This window comes from Thalassophryne amazonica, chromosome 10 (assembly GCF_902500255.1).
Source record: "Thalassophryne amazonica chromosome 10, fThaAma1.1, whole genome shotgun sequence".
NCBI classification, from domain to species: domain Eukaryota; kingdom Metazoa; phylum Chordata; class Actinopteri; order Batrachoidiformes; family Batrachoididae; genus Thalassophryne; species Thalassophryne amazonica.
The window spans coordinates 17027648-17046671 of record NC_047112.1 but is presented as its reverse complement, the minus strand read 5'-3'; the positions used below and the strand labels follow the sequence as shown (position 1 = coordinate 17046671).

General features: G+C 42.6%; 2 protein-coding genes across 2 annotated transcripts in view; one reads left to right on the top strand and one right to left on the bottom strand.

Annotated features, from left to right (window-relative positions):
- LOC117519452 (glutathione hydrolase-like YwrD proenzyme) overlaps positions 1-12317 on the bottom strand; it is a 33856-nt gene extending 21539 nt beyond the window's left edge. Inside the window, 11 exon segments of the mRNA XM_034180797.1 lie at positions 1079-1127; positions 1130-1246; positions 3884-3971; positions 4059-4212; positions 4360-4373; positions 7338-7544; positions 9348-9439; positions 9442-9478; positions 9481-9505; positions 9583-9750; positions 12256-12317. Of these exon segments, the coding sequence (XP_034036688.1) occupies positions 1079-1127; positions 1130-1246; positions 3884-3971; positions 4059-4212; positions 4360-4373; positions 7338-7544; positions 9348-9439; positions 9442-9478; positions 9481-9505; positions 9583-9750; positions 12256-12317 (1013 nt within the window).
- Positions 12318-12663: 346 nt separating this feature from the next.
- The window catches only part of tm4sf4 (transmembrane 4 L six family member 4), a 37591-nt gene continuing 31230 nt past the window's right edge, over positions 12664-19024 (top strand). The window contains exons 1-2 of the mRNA XM_034179485.1: positions 12664-12922; positions 14560-14649. Of these exons, the coding sequence (XP_034035376.1) occupies positions 12752-12922; positions 14560-14649 (261 nt within the window). The 5' untranslated portion in view covers positions 12664-12751. The remainder of the gene's footprint in view (positions 12923-14559; positions 14650-19024) is intronic.

The following is a 19024-nucleotide window of genomic DNA, read 5'->3' as shown; positions in this document are numbered from 1 at the left end:
GGTGCAGACCAAATTTGAACTCAACCAGAGAAGATTTAGAGGTCCCCCAGAGTGATACATTTTCCTCTGCTTCCGCTGGCAAGGCAGCGTCACCCTAACGGGAGAAGACTCTGATGCCATTATTTTTCTTTTACAGATACAGGTGATGGCTTCTAATCACAAAAAGTGGTGGTTGATTGGATACCCAGAGGAGAACATTACTGGAATTACTGGATTCCTACATTGCTTGTTTGGGGAAAACTGTTGCTTTGTGGGGGACTCCTAAACAATGTCTGATTACAATAAAATTTGACACAGATCTTTTATTTTATTAGTGGAACAAGAACAACATATGGCCCAAAAGATTTTGTAACATTTGACATTTTGAACAGGTCTAGTGGGGATGGACTGGTTTTCTGCCTGGGTGGTTGCCATCCATGGCCCCAAGCAAGTGTTCGTGGTGTGTTGGACTTGGATGTGACCTTACAAAATGTTCTTTGCACTGTATGTTCGGGAGCACAACTCCAACATATCCACTAATTTTGACATTTTTCACTGAAAGCAATTTTTTTAAACCACGAGTTACTTCACAATACCTTTTTTCTGGAAAGATATTTGTTAGCAAACTTCCTCTGCACAATACAAAGTGCAACTTGAAGTACCTTATTGATTGCTGTTATGAGAAGGTCAAAGATCAAGGTCACCGCAAGCTTCTTTTTTTGCCTCCCAACAATTTGCTTTACTTATATCAATAGTTAGCAATGTGCTGAGACGTGAAGTGTCCACGGTGTAATACATATTTTTATAAAGCAGCATCCGCAGCGGGAGGATGGGAAGAACATGTTTGTATCCGTGTCGATGCTGAGAATCAGCATGTAGCTTTGTCATTTTTATAGCCTGTTTCTGTTTAACAGCTGATAAAGACCTAAAGGGCAAAGTCAACAATAATGATGAGCAAATAGAGGCTAATGCCAAATTATCCCCCAACCAGGTCATCAAGGGAGGGGCACTAAAGTCTGGGGAAGTAAGTCTACAGTCCTATCTAAAGTCAACAGAGCGCGACTGGTACACACAGGTACAAAGACACACAGACACAAACCTGTCCATACTGATGAGCTGAGCCCACTGCTGACTGTAGTCCTTGTTCAGGTGTCCACAGGGACGGTCATATGGTCTGAGTCACCCAGGATACGGAAAGTGTCCGACAACGTCAAACGGACTCCCTCCACCAACACATGGATGTAGTCAGAGCTGTTATGGCCCAGAGCTACAACACGCACTAAGATATTATGCAAAAAAAAAAAGTTTTTTTTTAATTGTAGGATTTATTTAATTTAAATTTGCCTTCAGAGAAAATGGGTCATGCACAACATATAATTTTTTTTTTTTTTTGTGATGATCACAAGCAGTAACCTTTGAATGTTGAAAAATGAAGCCAACATAGACGTACTAAATCTTGCAGTTCCTCAAATGGACACTTGACGCTGGCTCCAAAAGTGAGTCACTCCCTACAGACCCCATGTTAAAATGTTCAACTTTACAGTAGAAATAAATGTTTTCAGCCTGGAGCCAAAAAAAAAAAAAAAAAAAAGCTAATCACATGTGTCTGTCCTGTTGTAAAGCAGAATAAAGTTCTACAGTGATAATTTGTAGCCGTACATTACAGAGTAGTAGAAAAAGGAAGTCCTACTTGGGCACTGAGGCCCACTGGTGCTGGTACTCATCTCTGGATTCCACAGTGTAGATGTAGATGAACATCAACAACGACCCCTGGATGGATGCTAGGACATTGTTGGTTACCTCTTCAAGGCTGGTTGGTACCCATTTATAGCTGGGTGGCCAAAAATACAGACAGGTATCTTGATCAGGAATCAAACCCAGGTCTATATTGTTTGATTTGTTACTTGTCATAGAAAGGTGGTCCCCTCTCTGAGTCTGGTTTGCTTGAGATTTCTTCATACAATCAAACTGACTGAGGGAGTCTTTCTTTACCACTGTTGCAAATGTGCTTGCTCAAGGGGTGGGTAAGGTTAGAGTTTACCTTTGTGAAGCACCATGGGGTGACTTATGTGGTGATTTGGTGTTATGTAAATAAACTGTATTAAATAGAACAACTTCTGTCCCACTGACAACAGGAATGAGCCCTTCATTGACAATATCCTAGTAATAAGTAACATCGTCAAAACAGAAGAAAGCTAAGGTAAGCGTCAGAATAGCATCATGCTGCAAACATTAAAAAATATTAATAAACAGTTTTCACTTTACCTGGATACACCCTTTTGCATTTCAGGCTAGACTCAACTTTTTCAACTGCTGTTCTGACAAATGGCTGACTTAAGCCCAGGTTACACATAGACGGTTTTGTCGGCGGGTAGTACATAGACCGAAGTTCGCGGTAGTTCCGGCTGTTTTCGCGGTGGAAAGGGGCGGAGCATTTCGCCGGCGTTTTGAGCGCCGTACTAGCCGCAAATACGCGGATAAAACGCTGCTAAATCCGCCAAATAAAGCGGCGTTTTGACGCCGTAGCATCCGGCACACGTCAGGCAACGGGGGTTAATACCCAGTTCTATCCTTTACAATCGCAGGTTACTTTCAAATAATCCCCCTAATAGACCAACAAAAATAAAATTGAAGGGCAAGGACAACTTCTTTGGAGGAGATAAATATGAAAAACATTATTTGGTTTGGTAATGCAAGATCCCTTTAAGAAGGCTTCCTTCCTTCCTTCCTTCCTACAATCATAATAATAACCTAGATTTGAACAGTACAAAAACCAAGGAACTGATTGTGGCTTTTCAGAAAGTCTAAACACACCACACACTCTGCCCGCTGCATCAACGGAGAGGATATGAGAGGGTAGAGAGCTTCAAGTCCTTGGAGAACACATCTCAGTCTACCTCACCTGGTCTGTTAACACCTCCTATCAGAGGAGGAAGGCTCAACAGAGACTTTACTTCCTCAGGAAGTTAAAGCAGGCTCATATCCCTCATCACCTGCTGATTAACTTTTACCAGACAGCCATAGAGGGTCTCCTGACCTACTGCTGGACAGTGTAGTTCACCAGCTGCACTGCAGAGGACAGGAAGGACCTACAGCAGGTGATGAGGGTGGCAAAGAGAATCATCAGGACAACACTACCCACCCCCCTTTCCCCCCAGAGACATCTAAAGTAGCCGACTCCAAAAGAAGGCCAGGAACATCATAAAGGGTCTCACTCATCCTGGACACCACCTGTTCTCCCCCCTCCCCTCCGGGAACAGTTATCAGACAATGAAAACAAGGTCAAATAGACTCAATCACAGCTTCTTTCCACAGACCATCAAATGCATCACTCCCTCACCTCCCTGTCCTCCCCTAAACCGATACTCCCGGAATGATGCCCCCCCACACAAAGTCCAATAACTCCCAGGATTAATGCCCCCACCCCATCCCCAAGACTCTATAAATGCAATAACATATAACGCATTATATATATATAGCAAATGGTAAAAGGGGTGGATGTTTATAAGCTTTTGCTTCTGCCTACATCCTTTCAGCCGCGCAAAACTGGGAAACTGCCTACGAGTTTTTTGTTTGGTTTTGGTTTTGTTTTTGTTTTATGAGAGATTTTTTGTTAAGTATGTGTGACAAATACAATTCATTCATTCACATCAATCCTGGTCAGTCTTTAGTCACTCATACATATTATGCTGCTCATGCTATCTTGTATATGTTGATTATTATTATGATTATTATCCTGTATTTTTTTGTATATATCACCACCAGAAGACATGCTGAACTGCCTTTCACAGTATGATATTGCCTGGCATTGCTTTACAAAGACAATAAAAATCTGTTCTCCTCTATTCACGTTACATCTTTAAGAATGAGGCCTCGTGTGGACCTGTCTACTTCCTGAGATTACCTTTGAGAGGAAAATTCTGCAGGATGTTAAGCAGCAGCAGGGCAGCCAATCTCTGAGTGTTTGGAGGAGGCTCCCACAGACGTACACCCTGAACAAACAGCGAAGTCAGTCACTGTGCTGACCATATGCAGCACTGTGCTATTCCATAATAAACCATCAGAGATGTCTGCCTCACCTTATACTGTGTACTTATGGGGGTAATGACCTCACTGTCATGGCTGCTGAGGTCATCCAGGTTCATGACTCCTCCACATTTTCCGATGACATCAACGATGGCCTGGGTCACTCTGCCTTGGTAAAACGCTGGTTTGCCACATTCACCAAAGCTCCTATTAACACACAACCAATACCAACATATGTTATTCAAATTATCATTCAGTTCATTCTTTGACTCCTCATCTAGATCCCAATCAGTACCAGCATACAAAGGGTTATTCCCTGTGATAATATTTTTATGCAGAAATCTTTCGACTTACCGCATAAGGAAATCCTTGATTAGAATAAACAGATCTGGAATCAGCAGGGTGACTTATGTTGTGATTTGGCGCCGTATAAATAAGTTCTTACAGTAAACAAGTACAAGAATATTTTGTAGACTGAGAATCAAAGATTTCCATTCACAATATTTTTCAAATAGCACGACTTCTATTTCCCTCTAATTCATTAGTCCCATATTTTGTGAACTGCATGCATACCATAAATGCAGTATACGGGAATGAAGTAGGTACCTGCTTGATAAGGTAGATTAGATCTAACAGTACGTGTTTGTTGGAGTCGACAGGAGACAGAGCCAACCACACCGGACTTATTTATAATCACTGGAGGAGCTTATTAGTGGCAACAACCTGGATGTAGCCAGATGTAGATGTACACACACTTTCATAAATTGTACAATTATTTCCATGGCTCTAGTATGATTTAAATAAACTGATAACATGATCCACCAATTCCATTAAACTTAACACGCTAGTCATCAAACCTATCAATAACAATGACTCTCATATGAATAATAATTATACAATAACATGATTTTGGAAGGCGCTATGGTTTGTCCGCCATCTGTCCATCATTCGGGCTCAGAATGAAATCATGTTATTATTGTTATTCTCACTTACACCACACAATCATATATAAACCATATCGACTATGACTCCTCACGCGAAGAACATCCAGTGATGCGACACAGTGATGACCAATCCGAGTGAAAGCGGTGTGATGACAGCATGACGTATGTTGGTTGGACGCCGAAAAAAAAAATCCCATAAGGTAGAATACGCTCCCAAGACAGCTGTATTTCTGTGTAAATATGAAATGTTTAGTAGTTTTTCTCTTATATTTTCTAAATGTTAGTGAGTTAGTGGGAGGTGATGGTCTAGTGGTTAAGTATTGGGCTTGAGACCAGAGAATCCTTGATTCAAACCCCAGCCTTAATCCCCTAGTTGCTCCCGGTGTGTAGTGAACGCCTTGCAAGGCTGCACCCTGACATCGGTGTGTGAGTGTGTTTGTGTGAATGGGTGAATGCGAGGCATCATTGTAAAGCGCTTTGAGCATCTGATGCAGATGGAAAAGCGCTATATAAATGCAGTCCTTTTACCATTTAGAAATAAACACTTTTAAATTTTAGACAACCATCTGTGGCCTAAAAAACAATTAAACTGTGGAGTCACCATTCAAGTTTCTTTTTCAGTTATATGTATAGTAGTCTTTACACAATAAACTTGTGTATGACACCCTGTGCAATATTTACACTTGTGCATGTGCAAATGAGTATATTGGGCAACGTGCAATACAACCTAGTACTGTAATGTGCAATTACAACCAGGCACTGAAGCACTTTGCACGTAGCATTTGTCACTTTAATACAGTACTTTTGCACCTCAACACCTATCATAAAACTCTTTTGGTTCCTCCACCTGTCGGCTGCTTATTAACTACATATTTGTATATATATTCTGTTTTAATTGTTTTTCTGTCATGATTAATTTATTTTGGTATGTTGTGTGTTCTTAGTCTGTTTCTATGTTACTGGGACTACGGATGGAAATTAGCATCCTGCTATAATTCGGCATATTTACATGTAACAATGTTCATTAATATGCATTGTCCCATTTCAAATAAACATATATACTATATACTAAATGTTAAAACTCAGTTTTGCACCCAGATAATGGCACTGCAGTGATTTACAAGACATCTTAACGAGACGTTAGCAAGCTAACTCGCGATACAGGAACATGAGCATGACACAGGCTTTACCAAAGTCAGATGTGTTGGGTACTAATGCTACTGCTCTTAAACAGGGTACAGCCACAATCTGCACTACGCTAGATGAGTACAACAATACCACTGCATTAAACAAAAGTACTCAGTTCCAGAGCGTACCAAAGCAGTGGGCAGATAATGACATTATCAGCCCACCTTTCATTATCAGCTACAGAGTATCAGCAAAGTCATGCTATCCTCCAGGGAACACCCTAGTAAGTGTTAATTATGAATAAAATGGTAAAATATAATGTTCACAATGATAAAACAGTAAGTGTCGCAATACATTTTTTGTGGTATTTTAATGTGACTTAAATAAAGCAAAAAAAAACCAGGAGGATGAAAGAAAAAATAAATAAAAATCACACGCGCTGGAGTTATTTTGAGTGACAGCTGACTGAACCAGTATGAGAGAGAGCAGAATTAGTCAAGCTGAGCTGCACAGAATAAATCTGCATGATAACATGTATTGCTTATGTTCATTTCATGTTGTTAATGACCAAATCACTGCTAAAATCAGCCTGGATTACTGAACAGGCCCATCTTAATCTGCTATCTAGGTTTCATGAAACAGCCCTTAAAACTGGAAGAGAATCAACATGTGAGTGACGTTATCAGTCCTGTCGATGGATCAAATGATCCAGAGGGCGTGTACCGTGTGATGCACGCCATCATCGCTAAGGAATGACTGCTGTGACGCCATGGAAACCATTCATCAATGTTCCATTGTTTTATGTTCCTCAGGATGTTGTGTATGTGCTTGGCAGCGTTCGTGCTTTATTTGCGATATTGATGACTGAGCTCCTGACACGTCAAGGCAGCAGAGTCATTTAGTACATAATTAATTAATATGGCACCTTGACATACCTTAACGATGACACAAACGCTACTTCTGGACTCTCACAGACAGGAGTGTCCCTGTTTGCTCATATTCCGTAGAAACGTAGTTTTCATTCCTGAAACGCTCATTGTTTAGTTTAGGAAACAATCCAGAATTGTTATAGGGTCTAGGTTAATTACCCACCTCTGAGTTCATGCAAGGTCATATAGCAAAAGCAAACAACTTGTGAGAGGATACAGGACAGTATATTTGGTTCATTGAGGTCCTATATTGTTTCTGTCACATTAGGAAGGTATATTTTCCTCCATCTGTTGTTGCATTAAAATTTTGTCTTTGAACTCCAGGTTTTACCTTCAGTGCCAGTGCCAGGGCGTGGTTTCTGAAAACTTGTCCATGCTTTGGTGCATGACCATCAATCAGCAGGTCTCCACCTAGATCCTTGCCAGGGTTTTGCAGGATGGCCACAGACTTCGCCCAGTGGTAAGCCGTTACCTCTGCAACAGGAAACCCCACCTCTACCAGTTCCACTGCCCGACTCAGCAGCACTTGCAGGGACAGCTGGGGAAACAACCAGGAAACACACTCGTATTACCTCATAGGACACCCAACTCAACACGTAATGTGAGTCACTGTTTTGACAGGAAATGTCGGACAGCATTAGCTGGTTTGCAAAAGAAATTCCACTCAGTGATTCCAACAGAGAAGCAATGAAACTCACTGGTATTTTTTCAACTTTGTGTTTGTTATTTGCACAGAAGAAAAGCAGAAGGTTTCAGAGGAGAGGCACAAACATACAGGAGTTTCATAAAAAGAGTTATTGGTGTTTTAAGTCCTATTGCCACATTCCCAATATTTACCAGGACTGTCCAGGAATCCACAGTCAGAATTATCATAGTGAAGCTTGACCACATCCTGCCAAATCAAGATTTACCCACGACAGCATGAACTTATTATGATGCTGAAGACGAATGATCGCGACTGAACCAAGAAGCACTATGATTTAGCATGACATCATCAAGACTCTAGTAAGACTGGATGAAGCCCATCAAGACTATGTGGTGCAGTCCTGCAGTGTTGCTGCTTAAATTGACACAAATATTCAAGAATGTCCTAATTGCTTTCAAGATGGCAACAAAGCACGATCAAGATGAGAGCAAGAGGATTTGTAAAAGTTCAACTGTTCCAACTGTTGCCATCAGGAATTATCAAGAGTGTTCAAGGCTCACCAAGAACATCACAACTATCCAGAGGACCTGTCGCAATTTGATAGTCATGGTGGTGTTGTGATCTAATATTATGGATGTGGAAACAGGGGTTCAAAAATCATTTCAGAAGACTTCTCTATGACAACGTCAAGACTGTAGATGATTCATCATGCCTGAGCCCAGAAGAACCACTATGATTTAACATAACACCATGAAAACTCCAGTAAGATCGCATAAGACCCCATCAAGACTCAAGTGAGACTTTGGAAGATGGGGCTAGAAGTATGAAAGAATGTGCACGATGCTTCGCGATTTTGAATAAAAGCAGCATGACAGCTGGTCCAGAACCACAACTTAACACAAACATCCAAAAAATGTCCAGGATTGCCTTCAAGATGGCAGAAAGTCAAAGCAAGAACAGCAAGAGGATTTATAGAATTTCCACAACAGTTCTTGACAGCATCTTCAACCGTCTTATCAAAAGCGACCAAGACTCCCAGACACCAAGACTTGCTATGAATTGATAGTCATAGTCATGTCGTGGTCAAAAATTGTGCATGTCGGAATGGGACTTTAGCAGTTGGGGGAGTCACCAATATTGAGGAGGTGATGGTTAAGCATTGAGCTTGAGACCAGAGGATCCTCGGTTCAAATCCCGGTCTGACCAGAAAATCACTAAGGGCCCTTAGGCAAGGTCCTTAATCCCCTAGTTGCTCCCGGTGTGTAGTGGGGGCCTTGTGTAATGCGCTTTGACCATCTGATGCAGATGGAAAAGCGCTATATAAATGCAGTCCATTTACCATTTGGGCCTGAAAATAGGTGTTTGTAGCACAACGTAACAGAGATTCCAGTATTTCCCCTAAAAATATTTCAGGCCCAGTGGTATTCACTGAATACTCCCTCCTATTTCTGGCCTGACAGGAGTTCCAGCTTAGCCTGGTGGCTGAAAGGCGTAGAATAGTAAACAGTGGATTCTGTCAAGAAGCGGCAAACTTTTGTAGCTACATGATGCCATGAAGGGTGATGACTTTATAAACGGGTAATTTGACTGTTTCTGTTGGAGGTGCTATTGATGTATTTGAAGGCTGAGTCAGTAATGTATGTTACGATGACATCTGCATGGTTTCTTAATGAGTCTGTTCCTTAAAAAACAGACAAAACAGAGTCCCTCCTTCCCACTACCAAACAGTTGCATGGTATCACTCGAGCATGCAGGGGCCCCCGGTACCGTCATATTCAAAGTATCAAACTCTCTGCACTGTAACCACGACTTGTCAGGACGTCCAGAGGTTCTGGGTGCGGGGTGAACGGCCACTGAGGACACAGAGAGAAGATCATGGAAGTATCCTCTACGATGGAGGCAGGAACAGAAGCAAAAGAGGATTCTCCACCTGCTGTTAATTCCACGAATCTCTCCGGTGTTTCCATTGTAGAACAAGCAGAAGGCGTCTCCACCAAGTGCAGTGCTGCATGGCTCTGTTACCGCCAATGCTGCTGCTATGGCAACCGCAGCATCACCGCCACACTTCAGGATGTCTGTAAACAATATAGTAAGAGGACTGATTGATGAACATGACAGCCCCCAAAATCTGTGGTTCCAGTTTTACTTTTAATTTTCACTTGTTCTGTTTCAGTTGTTCGGTCAAATAATCTATTTGAATAATTAAACCCATTTTAATGTTTCACTCTGTAAAATATCATTAAAAGTTCACATAGATATATCAAATTGTTTCTTTTTTTTTTAGTATTGAAATGATTGATTTCATTTTTGTTGTTGTTAAGGAGTAAATCTTCACATTTGAAGAGAACGAGTCAGAGACTGGCAGTTGTCATTATGAACATTTTATTATTATTATTATTATTATTATTATTATTATTATTATTATTATTACTATCACCGTTGATCAGTGTTGCTCATGTGTACAGTTGCCCAACTTACATGGCAGCATGCTGACATCAGTGTGTGATTGTGAGGCATTGCTGTTATACACGTGGACCAAATTGTTTGTAACCCTACAACTGATGTAGACAATTTAAAAATATGGTCAGAAATAAATGCAAACAAAGCAATTTTGTTTAATCAAAATATGTTTAAAAATGTCCAAAGTTATTTAGCAACAAGAAACAAAATGCTTTTATAAAGTGAAACAAAAAATACTAACATAAAATGTGTGCACCATTTATTGGCACCCTTTGATCAATTTACAGCAAATCATCACTTTTACAGCCAGATTTCTTTAGACAAGTCAGGGGATGGATATGTGAACAGTTCTAAGTCACTGAATATGTCTTAGACTTCATTTCTATCAATCTTGAAGAAATACAAACAGTGTGGTACTCTGTCGTAAATCTGTCTGGAGGAAGCAGTTCTCAAAAACGGAGTGACTGAAATTTTTAAGAAAATTCTTCTCTGTGCCCCTCCACCATGATGTTCTATAACCGGTGATGCAAATATCTAAACTTTCACTATACACAGTTTCTTCAGTTGCAGCCACAGAAGCCTATAACTTCTTCAGGGTCGTTTGGGTGTCTTGGTGCTTCCCTCACTGGCCGCCTTCTTGCAGGGTCCCTGAGTTTTTGAGAACTGTCTCCTCCACACAGATTTACCCTACAGGACCATACTGTTTGTATTTCTTCATAACTGGCATAAATAACATAATTCAAAACATAATCCGTGTCTTGGAAATGTTCCTGTATCCATCCCCTGATTCGTCTGAAGAACACTGGATGTAAAAGTGATGATTTACATCTGTTATACTAAAAGGTGCACTTACTTATTCACATCATCATTTTGACTTTCAGATTTTTCATTACTTTTAATTCATGATGTAGAGATTATTTTTCACTGTGAGTTTAAAGGGCATCATTTTAGAAATTTTAAACATAAAAAAACTGAATTTCTTGTTTTGTTTTTTGATGTTCTAACAAAAATTCAAACATGTAAAAGCTCAAGGGTGCAGAAACTTTTTCACAGCTCTTTTGACATGAAGTAGAAAGTTTGACCACATTTCACCCATTTTGGCATCCCTTCACTGGCTTCTTGTCCTGGTGAGATCAGATTTTAAGGTTCTGCTACTAGTCTATAAAATTGTTCATGGACTGGCACCTCCCTACCTAGCTGACCTAATTAAACCTTACGTACCAGCCCGGGCTTTACGTTCTCAGGGTGCAGGACTACTTTGTGTCCCTAGGGTGAATAAAAAGTCTGCAGGTCACAGAGCTTTCTCTTATCGTGCCCTTGTTCTGTGGAATGATCTCCCTGCGTCAAAAAAACAAGTTAGATTCTGTGGAGACGTTCAAGTCCAGACTTAAGACGCACTTATTTTCCCTTTCATACGGCTTGTTTTACGCTTTTTACTCTTTCAATTAATTTTATTAGGAAACGGAGCATGCCGTGGCATCAACTTTACCTAAATTCTGTGTCTTTTAGTGAAGTTTAGGGCTAGTGGCCAGTGATCACCTTAGTATTTCCTGTTTTTCTTGTTGTTTAATGCTGACAAATTATACAGTATTTCTTGTCTTTCTGATGCCTGGTTCTGTGTTTTCTCTCTGTTTAAGGTGCAGCTCCATCCAGAGATGGGAGTTGTATTTGTGCTGGCGACCCTCCTGTATATTCGTTTTGGGAATTGTTCTGTAATTTATGTTTGTAGCATGGCCCAAGCAAACGGTCACCCCTTTGAGTCTGGTCTGCTTGAGGTTTCTTCCTCAGAGGGAGTTTTTCCTTACCACTGTTACTCTGGGGGTTAGTAAGGTTAGACCTTACTTGCATGAAGCGCCTTGAGGCAACTCTGTTGTGATTTGGCACTATATAAATGAAAATAAATTGAAATTAAATTGACTGTATATCACGCCAGCAATATCAACGCAAAACTAACCGTAAAAGTGATGATTTGCTGTAAATTGATCAAAGGTTGCCAATAACTGTGTCCAGCACTTATAGTCAGGATTTTTTGTTTCACTTTATGAACGCATTTTGTTTCATTGTTGTTTTAACTTTGAGCATTTTTAAACAGCTGTGACACATCAGATGAAAGAGTTCTAACAAAGAAAACCCTTTTTCAGACAGTAGATCAGGCGGCTGCTGCTGTGTGAAGCGGCGCTCTGTTGCTATCCCTTCAGTCTCCATGTGCACCCAACACCTGGTAGATCATTAACCACAGGGTCATCACTCTGTGTGTGTGTGCGCGTAGCCTAACATTAATGCATTGCAAACACACATGCGTGTGCATGTGTGTTTGCACATGTGTGAGTGTGATCTCAACATATTACAGCTGGCTGCTGTAAACGTCAGGACGGGGCATCACATAGGCAAGAAAAAGTGGCCATAAATCCTCAAATATAACTCCACCCGTACTCGGAGACGAGACAGGTGAGGACTTTCTGCAGTGACGACTGAAGGGGTTTGAAGAAGCCAAAAGCAGAAGAGGCATAACAGGGATATCATCCAGAGTGGCACAAACTGGTTCCTTGATGCTTTTTGGGCAACCGGTTTTCCATATTTTCATCTTTAAAGTGCTTTGAGGAGTTGCTACCTGAAAGAGTTTTACATTTGGAGTCAGAATGTGTTCGGGCAGCTTTGCCAAATGTCTTGGGATCACTTTGATTCCACTGGCCATTGTATGTGTGCTGTGCAACATCCTGCTCTTCTTCCCTGGTGGACAGCCCGTGGCGACCGAGCACATCACCGCACAAGTCTTCTACTTTGGAGGCATTCTGGGATCTGGGGTTCTGGTAAGAACATGAGAACTGAATTAGAGAACTGTCCGTCACAATCTGCCAACACTGACATTGGCTGTAAGGAGCATGTTGTGGGCCGTATTAATCACAGAGGGGGAAAAGACAAGCAGCATCTACTCTTATTTCTTCTTAACAGCACAGGAAATTTTCCTGATGTTTAATTCAAAATGTTTTCCATTTTATTAAGTCCAACAAATCCTTAATTACACTGGACTACAACCAAAATGCTTCCAAAATAAATCTAGTCAAACTTTACTAATGTTGGGCCACTGAGAATGAAAATGATGTTTGAAATTATTGCATGTCTCTAGTTTTTAAGATATACTACAACTGTGCTACTAAAGATGAAGGTCGAACACTTTCGCTGATTTTTAAAGCATTTTTAAAGGACAAATGGAATATTGTATAAACAAGCAGAGAAACATGAAAAGACCTACGTTCGTGATCTATCATCAAAACTCTTCTATCAGCACAGTATAATTATAGGTATAAAATGTAAAAATATCTTGGAAACAATAGTCAAATGACCTTTTTTTATTGACATATTTGAATTCACGTTCCATTGGGAGGAGGCCCTGGGGAAGACCCAGGACACACTGGAAGGATTACATCTCTCGGCTGGCTTGGGAACGCCTTGGGGTTCCCCCGGAGGAGCTGGGGGAGGTGTGTGTGGATCGGGAGGTCTGGGCGGCTTTGCTTGAGCTGCTGCCCCAGTGACCCGACTCCGGATAAAGCGGAAGAAAATGGATGGATGGATATTTGAATTCAGTAATAAGTAGCACATTTTATTTCTGAAGCAGACAACTTCTCAGCAAATGTTATACAACAGAAGTAAAGCAACATTTCTTACTGCTGTTGCCTACGTGCTCGCTCAGTGGGGTCGGTAAGGTTACACATCACCCTCGTGAAGCACACTGGGAAGACTTATTTTGTGATTTGGCACTTTATAAATACATTGAACTGATACAGCAAAAATGAGATGTTTCTACATATCAGCTACTTAATCAAAGCAGACACCTCCTGTGACCTTTGATTTTAAAACTGAATTCATGTGTGAGAATAAACATCATGTTGACTGATTAATTACTCTGATTATTATTTTTTTTTTGGGGGGGGGGGGGGGGGGGTGCCTTTATGGAATCATGTCCTCGACAGCAAAGCTGCAAAACAAAGAGTTTGTTTGTTTTTTCCTTCATCTGTAAATATCTTATTTTAATATATTAGTTTGTTTAATAAAATCTCTATCATTTTTTATTTTATTTATTTCTTTATTGATATTTTCTGTTTTTTTATAATTATTAAGTAATATTTAAACTGATCAAATATGAATGTTTACTGATATAGTACACTAAAGAAAAAAAAAATAAAAACATTTCTCCAGAAACATGGTGTTTAAGACTTTTGCACATTACTGTATATGATGAATATTTTTATTACAATTTGTAAAAGAAGTGTTTGTTTAAGAGGATATAAATCAGTTTAATGAGTGACTAGTTGAGGAACTTTTCATAGCTAAAGGAAGTGATTTGGAATTAGCTTATTTTCCTCTTGTAGGCAATTTATAAATTGTTTTAGTGATTTAGTGATCTGAAAAGGAACAAACAGTGTGTGTGTGTGTGTGTGTGTGATAGATGATCTTCCCAGCTCTGGTTTTTCTGGGCCTGAAGAATAACGACTGCTGCGGTTGCTGTGGAAATGAAAGCTGTGGCCGGAGATGTGCAGTGAGTACATGATGTTTGATTCTTGAATAAACTGACATTTACCATTTAAAAAAAAATCAACCAGAAGCCAAACTTTCTCAACATTGCACCCAGGAAGTCAAAACCTCATGCATTCTTCAGAAATGTTGGTTTCTCAGAATGCAAAAGATGGAGACCCATGACCTACTTTTATTGGGTCAGACTCAAAACCTCTCAATCGCTCCTCAAAATTATAACTGATTTTTATGTTATCTTTTATAGTGTATCTGGAAGGTATTTCTAGCGCTTCACTTTTTCCACATTTTGCTATGTTACAGCCCTATTCCAAAATGGAGTAAATTCATTTCTTTCCCGCAAAATTCTACTCACAGAACCCCATAATGACAACATGAAAAATGTTTTTTGAAATTTTTCCAAATTTCTTAGAAATAAAGAACTAAGAAATCACGTGTACATAAGTATTCACACTCTTTGCTCAATACTTTGTTGATGCATCTTTGGCCGAAATTACAGCCTCAGGTCTTCTTGAATTTGATGCCATAAACTTTGCGCACCTATCTTTGGGCAGTTTTGACCATTCCTCTTTGCAGCACCTCTCAAACTCCACAGTCACTAAATTGTTAGTGGGCCAAAGTCAAAGACGAGTCAACACAACAGACCCAGAAAGCAGTGAGGATGACAACGCTGAGCAGCTTAACGTGCACGGACAGAAACAGCTGAGTCTTAGCAAGGAAATCAGGTGAAGTAGATCTAAAGTGACTTGGTGCCATAAATCTGGGATGTGAGGAGACACTCTCACAACAACTGAGAGGAGTGGACTGGAGAGAGGAGTTCAGGGGGGTCAGGAGAATGTTAAAGCGCTACCTTTAAGATTTTCTATTAGAGATATGTTCATGGTTGTGTTTGTAATGAACAGCTCGTGCTTTTCTACCGCTCTCCCACTGAAAGCATCCTTGTGTACGTCATGACTGTGTGGTGCACTGGATGTTCTGCAGCACACAAAAATAAATAAATAAATAAAAAATGCAGAGAGTGATTGACAGCTCAAAAGATTGCTGACTGTTCTCTTTCTTCTCTGGAGGAATTGCCAACTCTAGATTGCGCGCCACAACACCGTTCACACTGGGGTTTGCAGTCCATCTTAAACCAGATTCAACACAGATTGCTTCCTAGCCAGAGAGCGTGCAGACTTGTTTTTCATCCTACTAGGCCGCGCTCAGACTGGGGTTTGCAATACAGCTGCAGCGACATCCTCCACCAGACTGGAAAGTTTGGTTCTGTGCTGTTTTGCACAGAAAGCAAACACCTAACAATAAACTGATGGATTTTATCCCAGACACTTCTTTGACTCAAGCCTAATTCCTTGACAATGTAACAAAATTGTTGTGTGGGCCGCCAGAAGAGGATGTACTGCTGGCCCACCACCAAAGGGCACCCTGCCTGAAGTGCGGGCTTCAGGCACGAGAGGGCGCTGCCGCCACGGACACAGCCGGGAGTGACAGCTGTCACTCATTAATTCCTGACAGCTGTCACACATTCTTCATCATCACACTCCATAAAGACCAGACGTCATCTCCACCTCATCGCCGAGATATCATACTTCATTGGAGGTAATATCCTCAGCCGTTTGTGTCTTTTGTAATATATCTGTATATTGTGAGTGTTTGCAGGAGTACCGGTTCCTTTTTCTGTGGAGGCTGAGTGAGTGCAGGACGGCACTCTTTTCCCCTGAGGAATCACTGCGGTACTCTGCAACATATTGAGTGAGAGGTGGAGGTGGCATTCCCACCGCTGTTGTTACTGGGTGTACACACACCCACACTTGACTGTCTTTGTTCTTCGCCAGCAGTACCAGATCCGACAGTCGGGGACGGTGATCACCTGGGAATTCGGGACATTGGCGGCTCCAGTATTCACCAGGTTCTGTGGGGGCGGAAATCGTGTGGTTCCGGCTCTTCTCAGGACAGACGTCTTCTATCCTCGAGCCTGCCCACACGTCACCTTTGTAATTTGACTGTAATTATATTCTGAGATTGTCTGTATGTTCGTTGTGCACGTTTCACAACATTAAATTGTTACCTTTGGCTCATCTATTGACCGTTCATTTGCGCCCCTGTTGTGGGTCCGTGTCACTACACTTTCACAACAGGATATCTCGGCCAGCTCATGGACTCCGAGGGGCGTCACCCGGCTGTTGAACGACCAACGGGAGAGCAGGGAGCGCAGGCGTCTGCAGGAGGCGTGATTGGTGAGCTACAGCACATTCTCACCGCCTTTACGGCTCGGTTGGATCAAATGACCGAGCAAAACATCCTCCTGAACCGCAGGGTGGAGGCTCTCTCCGCGCAGGTGGCGGCGAGCGCTCAGGGCACTGCTGCAGCTCCTCCTCCTGCCGACCCTGTGCAGAATATGAACGTTCCAGTGGTGGTTCAACAACCCCTCCCACCATCCCCTGAAGCTACATAAGCCCCTCCTGAGCCATACGGAGGTTGTGTGGAGACGTTGCGCGGACTTTCGCATGCAATGTTCGCTCGTCTTCGCACAACGTCCCGTCATGTACGCGTCAGATGCTAGTAAAATAGCTTATGTGATTGCTCTGCTTCGGGGTAAGGCACGCGCCTGGCTACGGCACTCTGGGAACAGAACTCACGGTTGTTATCAGCATACACTGGGTTTGTGGGGGAGTTCAGAACAGTGTTTGATCACCCTAACAGAGGAGGAGACCGCTTCAACCGTGCTGCTGTCAATGAGACAGGGACGCGAGAGCGCAGCCGCTTATGCAGTCAACTTCCGCATCGTGGCTGCGAGGTCCGGCTGGAATAACGTTGCGCTCCGAGCCGCCTTCATAAACGGACTGTCGTTGGTTCTGAAGGAGCAGCTGGTAGCTAAGGAGGAACCACGGGATTTAGATGGGTTTATCAATCTCGTTATACGGTTAGACAATCGGTTGGAGGAACGCCGTCGGGAGCGAGGCGAAGGACGTGACCGGATACGCGCCGCCCCTCTCCCTTCCGGGTTCGAAAAGGCGCCGCCCTCCCCATGCTCCACAGCCACAGCGCTCCGTGGGGTAACAGCTCCCCCTGCTGACGTTGTTAGGGAAACGCACAGGGCCAAAATGAGGAGGTTGAGCCGCGGGGAGTGTTTTCTCTGCAGCTCAAAGGAGCACATACAGAAAAACTGCCCCAAACGGCCAAAACGACAACACTCGCCCTTAGAGACTGGGCTAAGGGGGGGTCAAAACATTCAATTGAGACACACACAGATTGCCACACGACTCCCAGTCACAATCCTGAGCGGGGATTTAACCCTTCAAGCCCCAGCAATGGTGGACACGGGGTCAGAAGGGAATTTGCTAGACAGCAGATGGGCAAGGGAGGTAGGGCTCCCTCTGGTGGCGCTTCCTTCGCCATTGCAGGTTCGGGCACTAGATGGCACCCTCCTCCCTTTACTCACACACAAGACACAACCAGTAACTCTGGTGGTGTCTGGAAACCATCGGGAGGAGATTGAGTTTTTTGTAACTCCTTCTACCTCCCGCATGATTTTGGGCTTCCCTTGGATGTTGAAACACAATCCCCGGATTGATTGGCCGTCTGGGGTGGTGGTTTAGTGGAGCGAAACCTGCCAGGAGGTCAAAAGTCCCTCCCAATCTGACGGCAGTGCCGGTTGAGTACCACGATCTTGCTGACGTCTTCAGCAAGGATCTGGCACTCACCCTTCCCCGCACCGTCCATACGATTGTGCCATTGATTTGGTTCCAGGCGCTGAGTTCCCGTCCAGCAGGCTGTACAACCTCTCACGACCTGAGCGCGAATCAATGGAGACCTACATCCGGGACTCATTAGCTGCCGGGCTGATCCGGAACTCCACCTCCCCGATGGGGGCAGGTTTCTTTTTTGTGGGCAAGAAAGATGGCGGACTCCGTCCATGCATTGATTACAGGGGGCTGATGAGATTACGGTTCGCAATCGATACCCGTTGCCATTGTTGGATTCCGTGTTCACCCCCCTGCATGGAGCCAAAATCTTTACTAAGCTCGATCTTAGAAATGCGTATCACCTGCTTCGGATCCGGAAGGGAGACGAATGGAAGACGGCATTTAACACCCCGTTAGGTCACTTTGAGTACCTGGTCATGCCGTTCGGCCTCACCAACGCCCCCGCGACGTTCCAAGCGTTGGTTAACGACGTCTTGCGGGACTTCCTGCACCGATTCGTCTTCGTATATCTGGACGATATTCTCATCTTTTCTCCAGATCCTGAGACCCATGTCCAGCATGTACATCAGGTCCTGCAGCGGTTATTAGAGAACCGACTGTTTGTGAAGGGCGAGAAGTGCGAGTTTCACCGCACGTCTTTGTCCTTCCTGGGGTTTATCATTTCCTCTAACTCCGTTG